At 38.4% G+C, this 19089-nt stretch overlaps 1 protein-coding gene across 3 annotated transcripts in view; it reads left to right on the top strand.

Annotated features, from left to right (window-relative positions):
* Nucleotides 1-19089, top strand: part of CREB1 (cAMP responsive element binding protein 1) — a 46177-nt gene that overhangs the window by 14707 nt on the left and 12381 nt on the right. For 2 of the 3 annotated variants that reach the window (XM_008050922.1, XM_008050921.1), the window contains 3 exons: nt 4737-4879; nt 9527-9709; nt 11965-12115. In XM_008050922.1, coding sequence (XP_008049113.1) covers nt 4737-4879; nt 9527-9709; nt 11965-12115 — 477 coding nt within the window. Of the gene's footprint in view, nt 1-4736; nt 4880-9526; nt 9710-11068; nt 11373-11964; nt 12116-19089 lie in introns of those variants that run through there. The other variant, XM_021709031.1, reaches the window with a different exon arrangement.

Genomic DNA, 19089 nt, shown 5'->3' with positions numbered 1-19089 from the left:
TAGCGCACGCCTGTAGTTCCAGCTACTTGGAAGGCTGAGGCGGAAGGATCGCCGGAGCCCAGCGGGTCGAGGCTGCAGTGGCCGGGTGCGTGCCACTGCACTCTAGTCTGGGCAACAGAGTGAGACTCCAACTCAGAAAAAATAAAAAAAATATGTAGAAATTAGTTTCATAGTCAATATTTTCAGAAAGGGCAGCAGCACAATCTCAATAAACTTACTTCAGAATTCAGTAAACTTCAAACTCATAATTGTCTTCCTTTTTGTTAGTCTAAATTAATTCTATGTATGTATAGTCTTATTTTTCAAAGCAATGGTTGATTTCTTTTTTCCTCCACTTACTTGGCTACCAAACCAACCCTTTTCTCTATCTTTACAGTTAAATTAAGGATTCTAAGTGAATAGGATTTTGAGAAGTTGCAGGTAGAGAGATGTCAGAAAACCAGTTAGCTGCTCATGTCTTCACCTTGAGTTACTGTCAAGGTAACTCAAAAGAAGTTTATGTTATCAGGTATATGCTGTACAGATTTATACTCATAATTCTTTTGTTTTAAATATAGCTAGTGTTAAATTTTAACTTTGGAGTATATCTCATGTTCCTGAAGCAAATCTAACCAGGTATCACTTCTCTGTATAGATTCTAAGCATATCTTAGCTGTAGGCCTTATAAAATATGAGCTCTTTACTAGAAAAAAATCTTTTATTTGCTTTAGTTGGTATGCAGACTTAAATCTTAGCAAAGGTTGTTTAAATAACCTTAATAATCAAGTGAAAGATGCCATGAGACCACACACACGTAGAGAAAGGACTGCTATCATGAAGGATAATGGTATCTTCCTCTAGAATCAAACTTTCCCACTGAGTTATTGTCATTTTGTTTCAAGTTTATACATTTCTGAAACCCTACCTTCTGTGTCAAAATATTTAATACAGTTCTTAAAATATGCTTGCAAAGTTGGAGAAACGGAGATTAAGGGTAATACAAGATGGATTCTTACTGGAACAACCCACTTCTATAGTGATTGATTTATATCCAGGGATGTTCTTGAAGGGCTGTCTACTTGGTTTCATTTGACTTATTTTCACCAGCAATTTAGTTGAGAAGCATAGAAGCCATGCTTATCAAATTTGCAAATGACAGAACCCTAAGGGGTAAGTACCCTCATAGATGAGAGCATAAGTACTTTGAAAGATCACAGCAACCGAGGGAAGTAAAAACAAATAGAATGAAATGATAGTGATCATCGTAAAGTTTCTGAACTTGAGTCTGAAACAGAACTAGTTATTCACTTATAAGATTCTGGCTTAGGAATTCATTTGAAAAAGATAATTATGCTCTTTAATTATTACTGATACAATATGGTTGTCAAAAAAGCCAGTGCACTGTAAAGCTACATTGGCAAAGACCTAGAATCCAGATTAAGGGAGGGAATTACTCCTACCACTCACACTACATCTGGAATATTTTTTGATACTCCAGGAAGTGACCTGTACCCAGGGAAGGTGGCCAAGGTGATCTAGAGAGCAATAATTTGAAAAACTATAAAGAGAAAACTAAGAATAATCACTTCATATGTTTGTATGGGCATGCAAAAGAGGAGGTTTATTTGTAGGTCTAGTAGCTTTTAAACTCTTTTGACCGACCATAGTCCAGTAAGAGCTATGTCTTTAGATTTAATTCTAAAATTAAAATTTTTTTTTCTTGAACGAAGAAGCAGATGCATATTTTCCATATGCATAAATGCACACATATATAAATTATATTCGTGTCTACATATGTGTGCATACTCACTTATGTACATATACACCTGTAGACAGCTGAAGCAAAAGTTACACAAAGCAGTACTAAACCCTTTTCGTGTGTGCTGTTCAGCTATTTTTTATTTGTTGTTCTGTCGTGTTGGTTAATTGGTTTGTCTGAGTTGGAGTCTCTGTCACACAGACTGGAGTGCAGTGGCACAGTCACAGCTCACTGCAGCCTCGACCCCCTGGGCCAGGCGGTCCTTCTGCCTCAGCCTCCCAAGTAGCTGGGACTACAGGTGCATATCATCGTTCCTGGCTAACTTTTTAAAAAAGTTTTTGTAAAGATGAGGTCTTGCTATGTTGCCCAGGCTGGTCTCGAACTTTTGGGCTCGAGAGATCTTCCCGCCTCAGTCTCCCAAAGTGCTGGGATTACAGACATGAGACATTGCACCAGGCCACACTTAATTGTTTTTATGACTCACATGTGAATTGTGTCTTTAGTTTGAAAAGCATCGCTCTAGAATCCAGTACTGCTTAAAATGTGGTCTACTGACTTGACTGCAAACCAGCCTCTGGTTTGGTGTGCAAATTCTTGGGCCCCGGGCCACACCTAATAGGTTAGATTCTAGAGTGGGTACTCAGGCATCAGCTCTAACCTATTCTCTAAGTACTACTTTTGCTTGCTGAAGCTTCAGAAATATGGCTCTATAATAGAGCCTCCCAAAGCATGTGATCTGTTGACCTGCTCCAAGCTGTTTAGACCAGTTACGTTTCTCATTTGAAAAAAGATAAAAGAAAAGTATCTTTGCAGGAAGAACAGGAGGTAGAAAAGCACCAATAACAAATCTTAGAAATAGGAAATAGAAGTACATTTATAGGAGTTTTAAAAATAAACAGGCAAACTAATACAAGTTTCTGATTGAGAGACTTGGTAGACTGGAAGAGGATTGAGAAAACGACTGAGAATGGGGAACAGAAACAGATAGAAAATGGGAGCAACGGGTAAAAAGCCATGGAGAACGGAGTGAGATGCTCTGGCAAGAAGCACTTGGAGTATTTGCAGAGGGGGAAATGAACAGAAATGAAAGTATTTAAAGAGAGATAAATTTTCTTTACTACTAGTAAAGGTAATTATATACGTAATAAAAAAGCCAGTATTATTATAGTTTTGGTTGTAACTCCTTTTTCCCTATTTGATTGGAAAAACAAAGGCATAAAATTATAACGTAACATAAAAGGACGGAGCATTGGTAGACTGCTGAAGCTAAATGTAGAATTCAGACTCGTGTTATAAATTTAGGATACCAAAAATTACTTGGGTCGGGTCTTTCTCTCTTCATTGTGATTAGGTTATTCATTTGAAATATGGTATATTTCATTCATTTTTGTGTTCTGTTTTAAAGTTTATCTTAGTTTTTTTGTTGTTAGTACGTGAAACATTTAACACTATTTCAAAAGAATTGTACAACAAAGCAAAGTTACTAGCGCCCCCCTCTCCCTTTTCTCCTTTTCACTTCTTCTCCACCTACCCTTAGGGGGGTCTAAACTCTTTAACCTCAGATTCCGTGCTGTATCCATCATTCGCATGTACTGTAGTTTATTCACCCACTCTGTGGGCACACAGACTGTGTCCAGTGTTTTCCAATTATGAACAGTGCTGCTGTCAACAACCTTCAGCAGGTGTATTTTTTGTGCTGTCAGAAGTAAGGAAAATTCCTGAAAGTGGAATTGATGCATCAGTACATGTGGTTTCTTAGATGTTGCCAAGTTCCTTCTGTCAATGTCATGAATACCAGTGTTACACTTCCAGCAGCCATGTACTGAGAATATCTGTTTTTTTCATAACTTTGCTAACGATATATCATTGCATTATTTTCATTTTTACCAGTGTGAGAATTGAGACATTAAAAATGAAGTTCTGGTCTTTTTTCCTCCCTCATTTTTTTTTTTTTTTTTTTTTTTTGCGTTGGAGTCTTACTCAGTCGCCCAGACTGGAGTGCAGTGGCCGTTCCCGGCCACCGCAGCCTCGACCTGCTGGGCTCCGGCTATCCTTCCGTCTCAGCCTTCCAAGTAACCGGAATTACAGGCACGCGCTACCACGCCCGGCTGATTTTTTGATTTATTGTAGAGATGAGGTCTTGCTGCCCAGGCGGGTCTCGAACCCGCGGGCTCAGGCAATCCACTCACCTCAGCCTCCCAAAGGCGTGGGATTACAGGCTGAGCCACTGAGCCCGGCTCCTCATTTTTTTTTTTACTTTTTTATTTTTTTAGTTGGAGTCTCACTGTCGCCCACACTGGAGTGCAGTGGCCACTCCCAGCCACCGCAGCCTCGACCTGATGGCTCCGGCGATCCTTCCGCCTCAGCCTTCCAAGTAGCTGGAACTATTGGTGCGCGCTACCACACCCGGCTAATTTTTTTTTTTTGATTTATTGTAGAAATGAGGTCTCGCCAAGTTGCCCAGGCAGGTTCTCGAACCCGCAGCCTCAGGCAGTCCACTCACCTCAGCCTCCCAAAGGCGTGGGGTTACAGGCTGAGCCACCGAGCCCGGCTCCCCCCCCTTAATTTTTAAGAGTTCTTTATATGTTGGGGATATTGGCCCTTGATCTGTGACACATGTAAATGTTTTCTCCTAGTTAGTGGATGATTTTTGACCCTTTTTTTTTTTGGTGTTCATTGAGAAACAGAAGACTTTTTTAAATGTAGTCTTCGTGGTTAGTGTTTTCTTTAATTGCACTTGGATTGTGTGTCACATTCAGCCTTTCCTTACATTCAGGAAGGTTAAAGAAAATCTTTTATTAAAATACTTATTTGAGTTCCTTTTGACATAGAGGTCAGCCCCTGACCCTTCATTTACTCTTGTAACTACACATTGTAAACATCTGTCCTCAGCACTGGTAGCTTTCTGCCAATTTCCTGATCTCTCACTATGATTACTGGTAGTTAGCCAGTAAATTTTACATACATTTTTAATTAATCTAGCTCTCTACTTTTTTAGGAAAATTTTGAATGACTTATCTTCTGATGCACCAGGAGTGCCAAGGATTGAAGAAGAGAAGTCCGAAGAGGAGACTTCAGCACCTGCCATCACTACTGTCACGGTGCCAACTCCGATTTACCAAACCAGCAGTGGACAGTATAGTGAGTAATCAACAATGTCTGTTTTTAAAAGTGAGAAGAAGATCTAATGGCTGCATTCTCGTTAAAGGAATCTGCAAGCACCCAGTCTTTTCTCAGTCTTGCTGCCGTTATTGTGTTTCCTTTCCTCTTCAAGATACAAAGGTCTGTGATGGAAGCGTTTTCTTTTCCTCCAAGTTTTAGTCAGGATCACTCAGGTGTGTAAACCTTTAGGTGTTCCCTTGTTTAGTGCAGATGCATGAAGAGTCAGAAGTTTTTTGAGCCACAAATCAAAACCCTGGTTTTTAGTTCTCGTGTGTGTTAAGGGAGAACGTGGGTTTTTTTCAGACAGAGCAAACAATCGTACTTGGATGTAAGGCCAATAGCAGTCTCACTGTTGTTCACTTTAGCAGTTTGTCTTCTTTTCTAAATGTAGAACTTTAAAATCTTCGTATTTGATGTTTCAAGTGGGGTGGGGTGGCTTGGTTGTAGTCTGCCAGCGCATTCAATGATGTTTCTTTTCATGTAGAATGAGTTATGATAATGTAACCACAAGGACTGCTGAAATTAGCAAGACAGGTTGATTTTTGGCTCACAGAAAGCCAAGCTTTCTCCTGGAAAATTATCAGCATTTTCATTTCTCTGATGTCTCTATCTGGTACTTAGGTCTCTATTCTTCTCCCTTACCTCCTGTCTTCACCTAAATCTGTTAGGAAGTACCTTGAAATCCTGCTTTTGTTTGCTCAAAGGCACTTGTCCCTCCTTTCCCTGTTCCTCGGCCTTTCAGAGTGCCTCATTTATCGTTGGCCTCTTCATTTTGGTTTGTTCATTAAACATTCCACTGCCCAATATATAGTCCCCACCCCCACCCTGATTGCAAATTGAAACTCCTAGGTTGCATTCGCTTTCTAGTACCATAATCCGTATCAGAAATGTGTATAAAAGCTTGACCCCCAGGTTACTAGTTTTTTAGTTCCAGCTCGGCTTTGTTTTGCCTAACTCTTAATTTGCATCCAACTGTGTTAAAAACAGAGTCTGAAGTAGCAAACTTTTTAGCTCCCCCAAAGCTGAAATTTCTAAGAGTAAGTAGAAGGAAATATCTTTGACTAAACTTTTTGCCCACTAAGCTCAATGAGCTCAGTCATCTTTTTCCTTAAATTCTTTGTGGTAGAGAGAAAGAGGTATATCTGTGTGTGTGTGTGTGTGTGTGTGTGTGTGTGTGTGTGTGTGTGTGTGTGTTTTCAGTTTGATAGACTCAGATCCAGATTGTTATTCAAGATTTATGTTCTAAGACATTGATGCCTGCGCTTTACTTTTCCTCCACTTCAGCGTACCTGAGGAATACAACATGCTCCTGTCAGTCAGAGAGGTTCTCTCTGTTGCGGATTCTCACTTAAACTAGAAAGCAGCTGTTTAGGAAAGCGGCCTATCCGAATCTGAAAAGGGGATGTAAAGGTTAGAGAAGTACCACTGTCCCTCTAGATGCCAAATTTGGTGCGCCCGACTCCTCTAGGAGTGGAAAATCGCTAGTTTTAAGAGATTAATATATTAAAGTTTTCAAAGTTGTATTCATCATCTTTACCCCTTGTCCTCTCTGTACGTGCACATATGACTTTGATGGAACTGATTTAAGGTTGTTCTTGATTTTTATTAAGAGGTAACATAATAAATACTCACATATACAGTAACATTTATATATGTTTCTTAACTTAAAAAGGGAATATATGCTGGGCTCGGTGGCTCAGTCTGTAATCCCGTGCCTTGGGCGGCTGAGGTGAGTGGATTGCCTAAGCCCGCGGGTTCGAGACCCGCCTGGGCAACTTGGTGAGACCTCATCTCTACAATAAATAAAAAATTAGCCGGATGTGGTAGCGCGTGCCTGTAGTTCCAGCTACTTGGAAGGATTGTCGGAGCACAGCAGGTTGAGGCTGCAGTGGCCGGGAGCGGCTACTGCACTCCAGTCTGGGCGACAGAGTGAGACTCCAACTCAAAAAAAATGGGAATATATGGTGGCTGAAATCAAAATACTGGAGGTTTATAATATTAGTGAAAAGTAAGAACCCTTTTTATAAGTCCCCAGTAGTAAGAGCATGTTCTTCAGTTATTTTCCATTGTGCACATACTATTGTGTACATGTCGTTGTGCTTTTTTACACAGGGACAGCTGACATTATTCATAACCATAGGTATAGACATGCACATATAGCTATATGCATTTTTTCTGTAACAGTTCCATCGTGCTTCTGAGTAAAGATAATCTGTATTCAAACATGCTTCTGCTGACGAACACTGAGGACATTGCCACTGTTTCAGACTTGCCATTTGACATCCTTCTGCAGGGCCTCAGTGGGACTGTTTCATGAGTGGGACAGAGTTAAAGCACATTCTCCTCGTTGCCCTTGAGGTAGATGCATCTGTTTGCATTCCTTTCATGGTTGCTCATGTATTCATGCTTATACTAAATGGATCCATTACTCAGTTCACTATTCCAGGTAGTAAAGTTTTGTTAGGGGTTCTACTCCTAACAGGAAAACATGGATCTTTTACTTTGAACTTGAATTTTGTGTTTCACTAAATAAAACTACAACTTACAATTGCCTCTTTATTCTGACTGCTCAGATTCTCAGCTGAGTTTATGTTTAATTGTATCTGTTTATTAGTCTATTTTTGTTTGAATGAATTTGGTTTTAGAAAGCTGCCACACATCCGTTTGGAATAATGAAGAGTATTGATAAAAACTCTAGAGAAAAACCATGTTTAATAGGATTAGACATCAGTTTTCAAAGTACTTTTATATACCTAACCTCATTTGATATTATAATTGTACCTCATAGCTGGAATCAGCAGCTTTTATTTTCTACAGAAGAGATAACAGGTTCAAATAGCAGATTAGAGCTGGAAGTTGAACTAGAACCGAAATCATCTCATACATGGTTTACTGGTTCCTTCCTCCCACTTTGAGTTCACTGCTGTGTACCAAGAAGAAAGTGGTGTGTTAAGTACAGTTGAGTTTATTAACTCTGTAAAAGAAATTGTGGTTTGAGTCTGTTGATCTTCTGATTCTTTCAAGTAATCGTGCAAAATTAGTCTTAGAATAGTTCTTATTCCATTTTTTCCCCCATGTCTAAGATAAGTAAAGTTTCTGGGATTAGCTAAAGTGGATAGATTGTACGTGCCAGTGTCTTTATTTCCTCAAGTATCATTTTGCTAAACTAATCACACCATAGTCATTAACTCTTCTTATTTCTTGATTAAGCGATGGATAATCAATTTTTCATGTGCAGATGACTCAGGATATTCTCATTACCCAGAGCTGACTAACAACGGACTCCAAACTAATTCCTTTCGAACAGATAGTAACATGTCTAAGTTAGACATGTTGACTTGCTTGCATTGTTTACTTTTTTCTTATTCAGTCCAAATCCACTGTGCAGTTTTACATGTAATATTGTGATTTTGGGGCCTTCTCTTTCTGGAGAGCTTGACCACAGCAGGGAGAACTGTCTGGGGAAGAAGCAGTCACCCAGCTCAACACTGGTATCCAGAAGGTTGGCTCTTCCACATACAATAATGATCTGTTTTTAAATTAACTTTTTAATATAGTGTAACATAAAAGTTATTTCTGTTTTTTATAAAGTGGAATGCCTGCTAGCATGAGAAAATATTGACTGATTCATTTTGTAACAAATGAATGGTGAGTGTGGTTAGTTATGATATAAACACACAGGATCCAACATGAGAATGCCTGAGTATGTAACTTAGAAATGACAGTGAAAGCCAGGCTCGGTGGCTCAGCCTGTAATCCCGCGCTTTGGGAGGCTGAGGTGAGTGGATTGCCTGAGCCCGCGGGTTCAAGACCCACCTGGGCAGCTTGGCGAGACCTCACCTCTACAATAAATCAAAAAATTAGCCAAGCGTGGTAGCGCGCACCTGTAGTTCCAGCTACTTGGAAGGCTGAGGCGGAAGGCCACTGCACTACAGTCTGGGCAACAGAGTGAGACTCCAACTCAAAAAAAGAAATGAGAGTGAAATATTTTTTTCTAAGTGATGCTCTTGAGCTGTGATTGTAAATTCCATGATGGATTCTCTGATAACTAAGTTCCATAGAATATATCTGTTGTTTCATTGAGTGGTCTTTTGATACAGTTTATCAAAACTGGTTTATCTAGAAGAGTTAGGGAATAGAGTGCACTGATGAACTGCTTTATTAATTACACTTTAAAACAACGATTTATTGGGTACCAGCCACTTTGCCAAGTACATGAAAGTAGAGTAGAAAAATCACATTTTCTACCCTCAAGAAATTTACTAGTGGGGCAGCAAATACTAAAACAATTGATACACTAATGCTAAAATGAAGGAATCACGAAGTGCAACGTCCTCAGAACCAAATTACTTCAAAAGAAATAACTTTTCTGACCTGTTTTTTAAAAATTGTTCACAGGCATTATTATAATAAAAAATAGTATCGTTTATAGAGTACATCTCTACTGTTGAAGCTGGACGTAGGTTTCCTGAGCAACAGGTTGTTTGAGTATACCAGATTCTGGGTGATGATCTGCTGTAATTCTCCCAGGTTGTCTTACAAACTAGCCTGCATTGGACTAAGTGTGTTTTAAAGTCTCAAATGGTATTAATTAAACTAGTAACCATAAAATCCATTGGGTTTTAGTTGCCATTACCCAGGGAGGAGCAATACAGCTGGCTAACAATGGTACGGATGGGGTGCAGGGGCTGCAAACACTCACCATGACCAGTGCAGCCGCCACACAGCCGGGCACGACAATTCTGCAGTATGCACAGACTACGGATGGACAGCAGATCTTAGTGCCCAGCAACCAAGTTGTTGTACAAGGTAAGGGAAGTCAGAATTCACAGGTGTGGTAAGTTCTATGAAATACTAAAATTTTATAAACACAGAAAAAGTAAGTATCATATTGCAGATGTTGAACTGTAGTTAATTTTTTCTTCAGTGTAATCAAGATAGATGATATTTTCCATGAACTCTTCTGCTGTTCCAATTGGACCAAAATGTCATGGCATAAAAACAACTATTTTCAGTTTTTAAAAGTAACATCTACCTTAACAACTTTAGTACTTGGGGTTGGAGAACCAGGGCAGGTTAGAAGGAAGGACAAAGACAGCAGGAGTTAGGAAAGGTGGGTTTTAGACCTGGCACTGCTTAGGTCTGCTGTGTGACCTTCCTTGAACAAGACCCAACCTCCCTGGGTCTAAATTTTTTCATGTGTCAAATGAGAGCTGGACTAATCACTGATAAGAATCTTTGGAGGTTCAGGATTTTGTTCTCTGTGCTTTTTATTCAGAAGAAACTTAGATCCTCTTTTCTAAGAACATCAGTTTTAATTTCTAATGGAAACATTGTATTCCAGAAGATCTTATACCGGTATGCAAATCTAAAGTCTTTAGAGAAAAAGTAGTGGTTAAATCCTTGATGAATTACAGAAATTACTTTTTTGTTGTTGTTGTTTTCTTTTGTAGTTGTTGATTCCATTTGTTTTCTGGTATTTATTTCAGGAATCTTATGGATAGGAGTTGGCCATTCTTTGAATTCATTTGAGTATTTCTTTTTTTTTTTTTTTTTTGAGTTGGAGTTTCTATTACCCAGGCTGGAGTTCTGCCACCCAGACTAGAGTGCGGTGGCATGCTCACCACAGCCTTGACCTGCTGGCCTCGGGTGATCCTTCTGCCTCAGCCTTCCAAGTAGCTGGAACTACAGGCATGTGCCGCTATGCCCAGCTAATTTTTTTTGGGGGGGGGATTTATTATAGAGATGAGGTCTCACCAAGTTGCCCAGACTGGTCTCGAACCCATGGGCTCAAGCAATCCTCTCACCTAGGCCTTCCAAAGTGCTGGGATTATAGGTAAGAGCCACCACGCCCAGCCTGAATAGCTCAAGAATGTAGTTAGTGCCAGATTAGAGATTTGCAGATAGAAGGAATAGTACTAAATTTGTTCCTGAAAATACTTTCATAGATAACAATGCATTTTGCCTGTGTAAGGTAATGATAGTTGTATCCCTTCGTCATGGGTAATAATTTGGGAATAACCCTAAAACACCAACTAGAGAGAATTGTGACGTATTTAAAGATCTCTAATGTATTTACAGAAGATAGTCTGTTACTGAACAAATATTTGAAAAAGAGAATACTTTGCTTATTGATGAGAGTAAAACACCTTTTCACTTTACATGCAGGTACTCAAAAATTGTAAAGCAGGATGTCAGTGAATTTGAATTCTGAACGTCAGTTTGAAGATGGTAACATGTTTAGTATATAAATCTTTTCCACTCAAACTACACATTTTAATTGATATTAATAACGAATATGAATAATTTTTTAAAGACCTTCAAATTTTCTTAAATAATGATAGGTTTCTTATTCCTAGAAGATCATATATTATCAACCTATTTTTAGAAGCAGTTTGGCACATAGTGATTGTGTTTCTTTTCACAAATGGTGGGTCAGCTAGTTAGAAAATTAGAACTTCAGTTTATTTAGCCATTTAAATTGAAACAATATGTTTACAGATCAAATAATTGGCATCAGTTGGTGCACTTTTTCATACTTTCAGTTTTGTTTCAATTAGAAATTTACAGTAGTTGACCATAATGCTTTATTTTCTCTTCCATTTTGCTATTTTATGAAAAATCATGGTCGTTTTTATGTCGTGGCAAGAGTCTGCTTGAAATTTTTTAATATGAATTTACCAAAGTCAAAGGAAGACATTGAGGACTATATCTAGGAAGATCATCCAAGCTGTGCCCTACTTACCTTTTAGACTTAAAAGGTTGGTAAGCATGTTAACAACAGAATAGAGCTGCATTCCAGTGAAAGATAAATATAAGACCCAGCAGACATAGGTTGAGACCTCCTTCGCCCAAGTGTGTATGCTAATAGATACCTTAAGTTGGGAATGATTTCTTAGTAATGGCCCACAGTGTGTTGATTGTTTCAGCATTGTAGCCAGAATCACCTGTTCTTTTTGTTTGCCTTTTAATCCAAAATCTGTGCTAAGACTGATGATTGGTACACCATTGAGTCAAGGGGCGGTGTTTCAGCCTTACACCATGCTCCCTGTTCTTCTTTCCAGCTGCCTCTGGAGATGTACAGACATACCAGATTCGCACAGCACCCACGAGCACTATTGCCCCCGGCGTTGTTATGGCCTCGTCTCCAGCACTTCCTACACAGCCTGCAGAAGAAGCAGCACGGAAGAGAGAGGTTCGCCTCATGAAGAACAGGTACATATGTTGTGTTCACTTAGATTGCTGTGGTCCACTGGGGCCTCAAATTCTGCCAGACGTGTGCTTTACATCCGTTGATAGTAAGACCTTTGCATTGGATTTTTTTTTTTTTTTTTTCTGGTAGAATTGATGGCTCTTGTTAGGGCTTCTTTATTTACTAAGCTACACTTACAAGGTAGCTCGGGAGACTGTGAACCCATCTTTGATCATAGAGTAGTGTGTTTTCTTGCAGTTTCCCCGGGGAGATTTCAGGCACAATTTGCTATGTTTTCACTGTGTCCAACCAACTAGTTAGGTTATTAAGAATTGTTTATTTTCATGAGTAGTGTTCAAGAAGGTCAAGAATTTCATATATGTATAATATATTATATTTTGACTTTATAAAATTTACTCGATGTAAAGTAAATGTATGATGTAAATGATGCAATAGCAATTTAGCACTTAACGATTCTTTAAAGATATATTGTGAAAGTACCGTGTTACGGTCAAAAATCTTAAAAATAGATAGTCTTCAACAATGAAAATACTTACATATCAAAATCTGTGAAATGTGGATAAAGCAGTTCTCAGAAAATAAATTCATTGCTGTAAATGGTTTTGAATCCTATAAAAGAAAGTTTCTAAATATTTCACTTAGAATTTTAATATGAAAACGACTAAGACAAACAGAAGAAAATGAAAATAAAGTATATAAAAATAGAAAAGGTTTTAAATTGGTGAAAGTATTCCACTGTTCACCCCAAGGTACTTCAAACACTGGTAAAGTGAAAGAAACAGAGATTGAACTTGGAAGATCTGGCTTCAAGGTTTGGCTCTGTCCTGTAGCCATGATTTTGGGAGAACGTACTTATTTTCTACACCTTGGTTCTCTCCTTGGTAAAGTGGGATCCCACCACCCAGAGTGTTGCTTTAAGGGTCAAGGGAGATGTTCCTCTGAAAGTGCTTTGTGACTGCAGTGCTCTGGTGAAATGTGTTTGGTGTGCACTTTCATTTTTCAACTCAGATCGACCTCTTTCTCCTTAAAGTTTTGTCCACTAATTTTGGGATTCACCAGTAATTCTTATCGACAGTAATCATTACTATGGTATTCTCGTGGGAATTTTCTGTTTCCCGCATCCCTTCTACATTTATTTACTGGAATTCTTCTATACAGAAGATTTGTTCCTTCACATTATTTAATTGTATCAGTGTAGACTTATGTATATTTTATTTGGGGGATTATAACCTAATACTGTTGTTATTTATTGTGTTGTTCAGTTTGTTCTGGCTTTGACATGCCTTTGTTTCTTTTTTTTTTAAAAAAGCGTATCCTTACTTTTTGACACTAAGATTGTCCAGGTTCAAATGTTCATCTTGCGTTTTCCCTTCATTAGCCTGGGAATCGGCCATTCCTCCAGTGAGCCCTAGTTCTTTCCATAGAAAATGGCATTGGAAAGTCAAGAACTGGGCATTAGGTGTACTCTTTGTTTCATGGAATTTTATACTTGTACACCCTCACAAAGACAGCTAAGAAATGTACCTATGTATGCCCACATCCTTATTTCTGTGTCTGGTTGGCTTTCTGTGTCCACAGGTTCTTCATCCATGGATTCAGCCAACCATGGATCAAAAATATTGGAGGAAGGAAAAAAACAGTAAAAAGTAGCAATACAGCAACAAAAATGCAAATAAAAGAGCAATACAATAAACAGTTACTTACATAGATATGTGCTGTGTTGTTATATGTAATCTAGAGGTGACTTTAAGTGCAGGAAGATGTGCATTGGTTATCTGGCTAGTCTAGAACCACACAGTTAATTTTAGACTCCCCTTTGCTTAGTTGTAACTTGCTGTCTTTAATAGAAACTTGGCTTGCTTTCAGAATTGGTAATATGTACCCCTGTGAGAAACAAATTTACCAATTACAGTGTAGCATTTATATACATTTATTTATTGTATTTTTAGCCTAATAGGATTCAGTGAACATGCTGTTTTTTTAAAGTTACTTACCCCTGCTCCTTTGTCTCTACCTGCTGCAGTGAGGTTATTTTATTCATTTGTACTACAATTAAGATTTATCACCATCTTCATTCAATTCTGAGACTCTCAGAACATCCTGTTTTTTATATTTAAACTTACACATACCTAAGTTCACCTGCTGTATAGTTTTATGGGTTTTGACAGATGTATGGTGTCATGTATCTACAACCACAGTGCCATATGGAACAGTAATACTAATGTAAAAGTAACACCTTGTGATGTCCCTTTGTAGGCAGCTTCTACCCCTTCCTCTAGGCCCTGAAGACCACTGAACAGTTTACCATCCTGTTATATAGTTTCATCTATTCCAGAACCTTATATAAATGGAATCTTACAATACGTAGCCTTTTAGATCTGGTTCCTTCACTTAGCAAAGTGCATTTCAGATTTATTAATATTGTTACATGAGTCAGTTACTGGCTTTATGCCAAAATGTTCCATTGTATGGATGTCCTGTGGTTTATCTATCATCTTGGTTTTTTCTATAAAGATTTTCATGTGAACTTTTAATTCCCTTTGATACATATCTAGGATTAATTTGGCTGGGTGGAATGCAACTGTATATTTAAACTTAAGATATACTTCCCAGTTGTTTTCCAGGTGTCTGTACCATTTTGCATTCCCACCAGCAACGTGTGAGAGTTCCAGTTGCTCTCTGTCCTTGCCAGAAGTCGACATGGTCAGGTTCATTTTTCTCGACATTCCAGCAGTTATGTAAAGGGTATCTCATTATGGTCTTAATTAACTTTTTATTTGTGACTTTTATGTGTATTGCCAGCTCTCTATTTTCTTTGGTAAAATACCTTTCAGATCTTTTGCCCATTTTTCATTAGATTGTCTTTTATTTTGTAATATCTTTTTTCTGGATACAAATATCCTTTGTCGGAGCAAGCCAGTCTGTGACTTTTCGTTCTTTTTTTTTTGGCAGTATTTGACACAGCAAAAGGTTTCGTTTTGACGAGGTCCCTTTTTTCAGTTTTATTCTTTTATGCATTATGCTTGTGGTGGTGTATCTTAAGACTCTTGCCTAGATAGGCCCAGCTCACTGGCGTTCATTGTCCTGGAGCCTGTGGATAGGCCCGTGGGCACCCATCCTGCCCCCAGCCGGGGTTCTGAGGACCAGCCTGCTGCCGCCACCACCATGAGTGCCATACGTGCCACCTGGATACCTAAGGTCAAACCTGCCTGACCTGCTGCTACACCACTGAGACCAGAATTCACTAGCTGTGTTTTCATAGACGAAGCCTACCTGGCATTCCCATCCCTAGCAAATCCTTGCCACAATTGCAGCCTAAGCCACTGAAGAATTCACAGACACCACTGCCATTTACAGCCGGATAAGTCAAACTGCACCCCCCCAGAATAAAACCCAAAGAACCCTAACCAGCTAACACTATGCATTTTCTACAGTAAAAGTCCTTCCCTACAAAAGACAATCCATGAAATTAGATTAAGCAGCTGTTATTCCAGGTGCAGATACTGGCGTAACAACACAAGAAACATGAAGAAAGCTTAATGCCTCCAAAGAAGCTAAATAATTTTTAGCTAACAGATAACAAAGAAAAGAAAATCAGTAAAATAACCAAAAAAGAATTCAAAGTCAATCTTAAGGAAACTCAGCAAGAAGTAACAGGGCTAATACAACAGAAAATTAGGAAAGCAGGGTAATGATCTGAATAAGAAATGCTCAAAGAGGCAAATATCATTTAGAAAAAAACTCTGAAACTGGAGGGTTTAATGAAGTGCAAAAGTACAGTCAAGAGCTTCAATTATAGACTAAGCAGAAGAATTTCTGAATTTTAAGACAAGTCTTTTGAAATAACCTAGTAAGACAAAAAAAAAAAAAGAATAAATGATGAAGGAAAGCATAAATGACATATTTGAATTTTGAGAGTTTCAGAAGGAAAGAGATGGGAAAAGGAATAGAAAACCTATTTAATGAAGTAATAGCTGAAGACTTCCCATGCTTTTCAGAAGGTAGAAACATCCAGATACAGGAAGCTCAAATATTCCCAAATAGATACTTTCCAGAAAGGTCTTTTCCAAGGCACATTATAGTCAGACTGTCAAAGGTCAAATACAAAGAGAATTCTAATAGCAAGAGAAAAATGTCAGACCACTTAAGGGAATCTACATCAGACTAACAGATTTATCAGCAAAAACCTTACAGGCTAGGATATTGTATTCAAAATGCTGGGGTGGGGGGTGGTGGTAAGCCAAGAATACTGCACCCAAATGAAGGAAAAATAGTCATTCCCAGACAAGCAAAAATTGAGGAATTTCACCACAACCAAACTGGCCTGACAAGAAATGTGTAAGGAAGTCCTACATTTGGAAATGAAAAGATGATGTCTGGCATCATGAAAACATATGACAGTATAAATCTCACTGATGAAGCAACTACACAATTGAGAAAAAGTAAAGAATTAGACATTATCATTACCAAAAGTTACCAAATCACAAATACAAACAAAAGAAGAAAGGAAGAAAGTATATACAAAATAATTAGCAAGCAGTTACTAAAGTGACAGGAGTAACTGTACCTATCATTAACAACTTTGAATATAAGTAGTTTAAATTCCCCAATTCAAAGATACAGGCTGGTGGAACAGATAAGAAGATATGACCCATCATAATAATATATGCTTTCTCCAAAACACTCATCCCCTATAAAGACCCACATAACCTGAAAATGAAAGTATGGAAAAAATATTCCACACAAATGGAAACCAGCTATATTTATATCAGACAAAATAGACTGTAAGCCAGAAACCATAAAAAGAAACCAAGGAGGTCATTATATAATGATAAAGGGATTAATTCAGTAAGAAGATATAACATTGAAAATATATAAGCACCCAGCACTGGACTACCAGATATATCAAGTAAATATTAGAACTAAAAAGGAGAGATTGTTGGCAATATAATAGTTGAAAACTTCAAAAGTCCACTTTCAGGTCAGGTACGGTGGCTCATACCTATAACTCCAACACTTTAGGAGACTGAGGCAGGAGGATTGCTTGAGACCATCCTGGATAACACAGACCTCGTCTCTGTTTAAAAAGTAAGTAAACTGAAAGGCGGAGACGGAAGGATCGCCAGAGCCCAGCAGGTCGAGGCTGCGGTGGCCGGGAGTGGCTACTGCACTCCAGTCTGGGTGACAGAGTGAGACTCCAACTCAAAAAATAAAAATAAATTAACTTAAAAATTAAAATTTAAAAAACTTCATTTCAGCATTTGGCAAATTACCCAAACAGAAAATCAACAAAGAAACCTTGGACTTAATCTGAACTGTAAACCAAATGAACCTAACAAACATTTACAGGACATTTCAGCCTATATAGAATGTATATTCTCATCAGCACATAGAGCATTCTCCAGGATAGACCTTATGTTAGGCAACAAAACAAGTCTCAACTTTAAGTTTAATAAAAAAATTCAAATTATATCAAGGGTCTTCTCAGGCCACAGTGAAATAAAACTAGATATCAGTAACAAGAGGAACGTCAGAAACTGTACAATACATAGAAATTCAACATGCTCCTGAATGACTTTGGGGTCAATGAAAAAATTTAAAAGGAAGTAAAAAATCTTTTTGAAACAAGTGAAAATGGAAGAAAACTTATGGGATTCAGCAAAAGCAGTCCTAAGAAGAGAATTTATAGCAATAAATGGCTCCACAAAAAAATTTTTTTTTAATAACCTAGTGGTGGCCAGGCTCGGTGGTTCAACCTGCAATCCCGCGCTTTGGGAGGCCGAGTGAGTGAATTGCCCGACGCTGCAGGTTCGAGACCCTCCCGGGCAACTTGGCGAGACCTCATCTCTACAATAAAAAATCCAAAAATTAGCCGGGCATGGTAGCACGTGCCTGTAGTTCCGGCTACGTGAAAGGCTGAGGCGGAAGGATCGCCGGAGCCCAGCAGGTCGAGGCTGCGGTGGCCAGGAGCGGCCACTGCACCCCAGTCTGGGCGACAGAGTGAGACTCCAACTCAATAAATAAATAAATAAATAAATAAATAAATAACCTAATGATATACCTCAAAGGAGAAAAGCAAGAACAAATGAAGCCCAATAAAGAAATAAAGCTAGTAAACCACTCGTATGTCTAACCAAGAAAAAAGAGACAATCCAAATAAAAAATTAGAAACTAAAAAGGAGACATTATAACTGAAACCATAGAAATCAAAGGATTTCTAGAGATAATTATGAACAAGTATACACCAACCAATTTTTAAGACACAGAGGAAATGGATAATTTTCTTGGCATATGTAACCTATAAAAATTGAACTAGGAAGATTAAGAAAAGCCCAGGACCAGTTGTCTTTATTGCTGTATTCTGCCAAACTTATAAAGAAGAGCTAACACTAATTTTCCTTGAGCTATTGCCAAAAAAGTGAGGAGGACAAGATTTTTCCTAATTAATTCTATAGGGCAAAATTAATTTACCCTGATACCAAAACCAGTCAAGGGCACACAGACACACAGAGAAAACTACAAGCTCATAAACCTGATGCACATAGATACAAAAAGCCATAACAAATGCCTGGAAACTGAATCCAACAAGGCATCACATAGATAGCACGCCATGATCACGTGAGGTTTATCTGGGGATGCGAGGATGGCTCAAAACATGCAAGTCAATGAAAGTGGCACATCACATCCACAGAAGAAAAGACAAAAACCACGTGAGCATCACTGTAGATGCAGGAAGAGCATGTGATAAAAATGATCAACAAATTGGGTATAAGCATACTACAAGACAATAACGACTATGTATGATAAGCCCATAGCTAGCATTATATTGAATTGAGAAAAGCTGAAAGACTTTCCTCTAAGAAATGAAGCAAGACAAAGATGCTCACTTCTACCACTGCTATTCAGCAGAGTACTAGACATTTAAGCCTGAGGCAGTTAGGCAAGAGAAAGAAATACAGGTCATCCAAGTTGGAAA

The sequence above is a fragment of the Carlito syrichta genome, unplaced genomic scaffold (assembly GCF_000164805.1).
Source record: "Carlito syrichta isolate Samal-C Ts95f unplaced genomic scaffold, Tarsius_syrichta-2.0.1 Scaffold154360, whole genome shotgun sequence".
Classification (NCBI taxonomy): domain Eukaryota; kingdom Metazoa; phylum Chordata; class Mammalia; order Primates; family Tarsiidae; genus Carlito; species Carlito syrichta.
This window is presented reverse-complemented; position numbering and strand designations above follow the sequence as displayed.